At 41.5% G+C, this 6579-nt stretch overlaps 1 protein-coding gene across 1 annotated transcript in view; it reads left to right on the top strand.

Annotated features, from left to right (window-relative positions):
• LOC107568554 (meprin A subunit beta-like) overlaps nt 1-6579 on the top strand; it is a 19714-nt gene that overhangs the window by 1011 nt on the left and 12124 nt on the right. Inside the window, exons 6-8 of the mRNA XM_016254523.1 lie at nt 2857-2920; nt 3003-3120; nt 3384-3562. Coding sequence (XP_016110009.1) covers nt 2857-2920; nt 3003-3120; nt 3384-3562 — 361 coding nt within the window. The remainder of the gene's footprint in view (nt 1-2856; nt 2921-3002; nt 3121-3383; nt 3563-6579) is intronic.

Below are 6579 nucleotides of genomic sequence, written 5' to 3' on the forward strand. Positions count from 1 at the left end.
AGAGAGAGAGAGTGTGTGTGTGTGTGTGTGTGTGTGTGTGTGTGTGAGAGAGAGATTTTTTTGATTTTTACAATCACTTTATAAAAACAATTGTTCTTCAAACATTACATCACTTTACACATAAAAGGAAATTAAATAAATTACATATTTACATCAACTCTCTTATAAAAACATTTTTTCCATCAACAACTGAACATAGAGCATTACAACACCACTGAATTTCAAAAACATTTATCGTACTCATTATGAAAATTAAAGTCAGTAAGGATTCTTGCTTTTACTTCTCCATATATCACATAAATCATGCGTTTCAATCAGTTGTATCAGTGTTTTCTGAGAAGCAATATGTGGTTCTATATGATTTCTATCCAACTTATCATTAACGGTACAATTAAAATCTCCACCTATAAATAACAACTCCTCTGGATTTAAACCTTTCAAAACAGCATCTACCTTTTTAAAAAAAGTAACTCTTTCTGCTCCTTTATTAGGTGTATATAAATTCATGAGCACCATAGTAGTTTTCTCAAAATTTACTTTAATTTTTAAAAACCGACCTCCAATTATTTCATCAACTACACAAGATAAAGGTAAAAAATTTTTGGAAAATAAAACGGCAACCCCTCCACTAATAGAGGATTTATGACTTAGGACAATTTGTCCATCCCATTCTTTTCTCCAATCTGTCTCATTTTTAAAATCACTGTGTGTTTCCTGTAGAAACACAATATCAATTTGCTTTTGTCTAATAAACTCAAATAACATCATTCTTTTATGACCGTCTCTGGCACCATTTAAATTTAAAGTTCCGATTTTAAAATGTGTCATAATTATTTTAGAGACCAGAGCAAAAAAATACATAAAAGTTGCCAAAAGAACTATTTTTAGCTTCATCATCCTTGGTAGATTTGTTTTTTAAGTTTGTTCCCAAGTTTCCTAAGACGGTAAACCTCTACATCTTGAAAAGCTCCTTCTTTCATTAGATACCTTACATCATTTATGAACTGTTTGCAATCAGGAAAAAAATCTTCAACTTGCACTCCTTTCATTCCCTTTGTATCTTGCAGAAATCTGCTAATGTCATCCGCTCTATACAAGCAAATCAAGTTTTCATTTTGAGAACTAACAGACAGATCTGAACACTGAGACATGTTTGAATCAGAGGAATCTCTATCACTGTCTGAACCCACATTCTCACTACCACCATCATCTTTCTTGACTTGTTTAATAGCCTTTCCACAGCTTTTTTTTCTTTCTTTTAACCGGGATTTTAAAGACAGTTTCTACTTCCTCAAAATCAACATCATTGTCTTCGACATCCATTTCTCCAGCGTCTGCCGCCGCCACACAAGCGTTTTCAGAATGTTCAGACTGCTCCCCGGACATCAGAAGAGACTCATCTTTACTAGACTCAGTAACACTCGCTGTTGTATCAGATTCGATCTCTGCAGCTTCAACTGCAATCGGCTCGTTTGCTTCTGCTGCAGACGTACTGGCAGTCTCCTTGTCACCCGCGGTCCCAGCCGGAGCAAGCGCAGAAACTACTGGTTCTGAGTTTGTGCTCGTACCTGCGCTGTCCTTTTTATTAGGACAATCACGAACAAGATGCCCGATTTTACCGCAATTAAAACATTGAATTGTAGTGTCAGATGTTGCAAACACTGTGTAATCGAAACCATCAATTTTGAACTTGAAAATCAAATCGATCTCATCAGTTCCATTTTTCAGCACCATGAAAACGTGTCTTCTAAACGAGACTAGATGTTTTACCAATGGTGACTTGCACCCAAGAGGGATTTTTTTGATAGGGGAAACCAGTTTTCCATAACGAGATAATTCTTGTATCAATACTTCATCTTTGATAAACGGAGGTACGTTGGACAGTATAACCTTTTTAGACGGGCTACTCAAAGGCAAAACAGGCACGAGTGAACCATTCAACACCACGCCGTTTTGTACAGCGTCATTTGCCTTTTCAACTGTTTTAAAGAAAAGAACAACTGCACTGTTCATCCGTGATGCAGAAACAATATTATCATGTCCCACAATCTCTCCCACCGCTAAACAACACTGTTCCACATTGACTTTAGACTCCACCTTCACTCCATGACGGCGGGTTAAATTATCAAAACTCATTGTGTTTTGGTTCGTCATGCCTCCCAGCATAACGCTGGTTGCAGACGCAAAACACCCATAAATGCTAAACAGCCAAACAATTCAACACATAAAAAACAAACACACACAAAAAAGACAGAAGATAGAAAAGTTTTTAGCACACAGCTACAACCGCACTCACCCTCACCACACTCCGTTCACTCCCAGCATGCACTCCGAGAGACAGAGAGAGAGAGAGAGTCCACTCAGTAAGCTGGTTCTGAGACTTACTAACCTGACTAACTCTACTAACACTATCCAGTCTCAAACCAGCACTGCTTCTCATCCAAACATCAAAATACATCAAATTATCAAACAATCTAAAAATACATATCTGGAACATTGGGATCAAGAAACTAAAACACAAAGTAAATTACAATTCTATCGAACCCTAAAATCAGAGAGAGTGAGTGTGTGTGTGTGTTTGTGTGTGTGAGAGAGAGAGAGTGAGTGTGTATGTGTGTGTGAGAGAGAGAGAGAGTGTGTGTGTGTGTGTGTGTGAGAGTGTGTGTGTGTGTGTGTGAGAGAGAGAGTGTGTGTGTGTGTGTGTGTGTGTGTGTGAGAGAGAGAGAGAGAGAGTGTGTGTGTGTGTGTGTGTGTGTGTGTGTGTGAATGTGTGTGTGTGTGAGAGAGAGAGTGTGTATGTACATGTATATATGTATGTATAAATAAACAGGACACTTAAAATGATCTGCTTTAAAGCCCACTGTAGGGAATCAGTCCAGGTGGGATATTCCCGTCCCCTATGAGCTGAGTGTTAATCTCAGTAAGATTTCAGATTTCTCATCTTTTAAATATTGAATGTAACTTTCATATTGTTTTCCACTCAGTTGTGTTTGTTGTTATAGGTAAGAACTCTAAAGGAGTCATTCTGAGAGCCTTCGAGCAGTTCAGACTGAAATCATGTGTCGACTTTAAGCCCAGAGCAGCGGAAGAGTTTTACATCTCTGTGGAGAGTCGTAAAGGGTACGCTACGCTTCAAATGAGTAATTAGCAATATCAGTAATATATTATAGACTGGTCTGATACGGCATGTGCTATAGTGAATGTGTAGAGTAATTTAATTTGAGTGAATTATTTACTAGTCAAAAGTTCCGACACTTTTCCTCGTAAAGGCTTTTATCAAATAAGGTCTTTAAACACAATAAATAAAGCTCTTGTATAATCTGACTAGTAGTGTTGCTACCTTTATGCAGCTATGTGTTGTGTGACTGTGAGTGATTCCGCAGGTGTTGGTCATATATCGGACGCTCGTCTCCTGGAGGACAGCCTCTTTCCATTGGAGAGCGCTGTGGAATAAAAGGCATCGTTGAGCACCAGTTTCTCCACGCTCTGGGACTGAACCATGAGCATTCGAGATATGACAGAGACGAATACGTGACCATCAACTATGAAAACATCGTGAAAGGTTGCTACATCATTTTATTATTCATGTTTAGTACTGTTTCTAAGGAAGCACTGTAAAATAGTGATTAGATTAAAGGGGTCATATGATGCTTTTTTAAAGATCATTATTTTGTGTATTTGGTGTAACAGAATATGTTGGCATGCTTTAATGTTCAAAAAACACATTATTTTTCAAATACTGTACATTATTGTAGGTCCTCTATGCCCCGCCTCTCTCAAACGCTTCGTTTTCTACAAAGTCCCTCCTTCCGACAAGCGCAGTCTGCTCTGATTGGCCAGCTGACCCAGTGCATTGTGATTGGCCGAACACCGCAAGCACTCGTCGGAAATGTAACGCCCCTTACCATAATCGCAGCTTCAGCTTTCAAAATAAATGTAAAGACAGTAAATAATGTCATCGTTTTACCATCAGTTCAATCCCGAAAGGGGAACAGAGTCTCGTGACAGACACAGTGATGAAGCTGGTATGTGTTTGCAGTACACAAGCCACGCTTTCTCTCTCTCTCTCTCTCTCATGTGTGCGCATGCGTGGGCGTTTGCTGAGTGAGTGGAGTGTGAATCAGAGCGAGACTGTGGAGTCCTTTCCCTTTTCAAAGGTCTGTTTACTTAAGTGTTGTTTCTCTCACTGGTTTTATTTAAGCTTTTTTTACTGTGTATGGTCACAAAGTTCTGAAAATATTGTGGTGGGGGGTTGTGTAACCAGTGGCTGCCATGGCAAATGCGGAGACGGAGAGTTATGAGCAACTCACCCGGCAGCATGGAATAAAAGTGCCGGTTGGAGCTGAGTGCTCGGTTGAAGAATGTGTGTTAGTGGTAGGAGAGGTGGTTGGTCACAGTAGTATTCGTTCGGCGTCTCGAATGAACGGTGCTGTGGTGTTATTTTTGGACAAAGTTGAAAAAGTGAACACAGTAGTTGAAAATGGGATAGTCCTCAATGGTAGTTTGATTAAGGTTTTCCCACTTGTTAATCCAGCAAGAAAAGTGTTGCTTTCTAATGTGCCCCCATTTATTAGTGATGAAGCACTGAAACGCAAATTATCTCATTATGGACAGTTGGTTTCTGCGATTAAGAAAATCCCCCTAGGCTGCAAATCTCCATTGTTGAAGCACGTTGTGTCTTTCCGCAGACAAGTGCATATGATTTTGAGGAGTGATATTGATGAACTGAATATTACTTTTAAATTTAAAGTTGATAGTTTTGATTATCTAATCTTTGTAACAACTGAGAGCATGAAATGCTTTGGATGCCGGAAGGTGGGCCATTTGGTACGCGCTTGTCCAGAAAGAAACGCGTCAAAGGTTTCAGATGTTGAAAGTGGGTCTAATAAAGGTCAGAGTGTGGAAAAAGAAAGTGAAGTTGGTGAGGTTTCGGATTTGAGTGTGGACAAAGAAGATCTAGGAAGTGGAGTAAAGAATAGTGAGAAACGAATTTAAAAAATGATGAGACAATGGATATTGTTTTTGATGAGATAGAGGGTGAAATACTTAAAGAGGATGAAGAGGTATTTAAAGTGCCGGCAGTGAAGAGGAAGTCGAATCTTTGTGAGATGGAAAATACATCAAAGAAAAAGGCACATGATGAGATTGTTACTGAAAGTTCTGAGGAAGTTTCGAATGTAAGTGAGGTGTCTGGCTCAGAAAGTGAGCGAGATTGTTCTGAAGTGGAAGTTGAGGGAAATATGAGTAAAGATTATAGTGGTTACAGTTTGGAAAGAATTAAACAGTTTCTGCAGCGTACAAAAGGAATGAGGAATGTGGAGGTTATAGATTTTTTTCCTGATCTTTCGTTATTCATTGACTCAGCAAAGATTCTTATGAAACAGAAAGGTGAAATATGTTTGTCAAACCCTGAGGTGTATCTTTTAAAAAGATTGTACAAAAGGTGCGTCCTCAGACAATGCATAATGATATGTCACAAGAATAATGGAGTAATGTGGATTTGATTTTTTGTGCTTTTTTCATCCCTCATAACGAGTAATTTTAAAATATCTTCCCTGAATGTAAATGGGGCGAGGGATGTAAGCAAAAGTGCTGCGCACGCTCCGCTCTCGCCTGGCCGTGTTTGATGAGAGCGGCCAAGCTCGCGATCCCGCTGGCAGCGGCCCCACTGTTGCCGAGGCACAGCGCAGACTGTTGTCATGGGGATCGCAAGTGGATTTAGCGGAGGGATCCGAGTCGGGCTCGTCCTTTTCTCGGTCCTCACCCGCTAGATCCGCGGCTCTCTCTCAGGGTTCGGAAGCCCGCGCTGCGGTTTCTTCCCCCCGGAGAGAGAGCCAGGCACTTCATCTATCTTCCTCCGAGGAGGTAGAAGTGATGAGTGTCGAGACAGAGGAGATGGTGGACTCGCCACCGCAGTCCCTCGCGTATGAGGAGCTCGTGGAGGTTGTGACTCGTGCTGTATCCAAATTAAATATCGATTGGCCAGCCGAGAAACAGGACGCTCGTTCTAAGAGCAAATTAGACGAGCGTTTCCTGAAAGCGAGGTCACAGCTGGTGGACTCGCCACCGCAGTCCCTCGCGTATGAGGAGCTCGTGGAGGTTGTGACTCGTGCTGTATCCAAATTAAATATCGATTGGCCAGCCGAGAAACAGGACGCTCGTTCTAAGAGCAAATTAGACGAGCGTTTCCTGAAAGCGAGGTCACAGCCTTCACGACGGGGCCTTCCGTTTTTTCCCGATCTCCATGCCGAGGTGTCAAGATCATGGGAAAAACCGTATTCTTCCCGTATAGATAGCCCCACAGTCTCTAATTATTCTAATATCGTGGGGCTGAATGAGAAGGGATATGGGGCGATGCCAATGGTGGAGCAGACGCTCGCGAGCTATCTCTCCCCATCCTCAGCATCGTCCCTGAAGGCCCCGAAGCTTCCCACCAGGCCTGTTAAGCTTACATCTAGTCTGGTTGGGAAAGCTTATACGGCAGCAGGTCAGGCTGGCGCATGCTTGCACACCATGGCGGTGTTACAAGCGTACCAGGCTGACCTGCTCAAGGACCTGGATGACAGGGAGGAGGGGGAA

The sequence above is a fragment of the Sinocyclocheilus grahami genome, unplaced genomic scaffold (genome assembly GCF_001515645.1).
Source record: "Sinocyclocheilus grahami isolate Dianchi unplaced genomic scaffold, SAMN03320097.WGS_v1.1 scaffold1257.1, whole genome shotgun sequence".
NCBI lineage: Eukaryota > Metazoa > Chordata > Actinopteri > Cypriniformes > Cyprinidae > Sinocyclocheilus > Sinocyclocheilus grahami.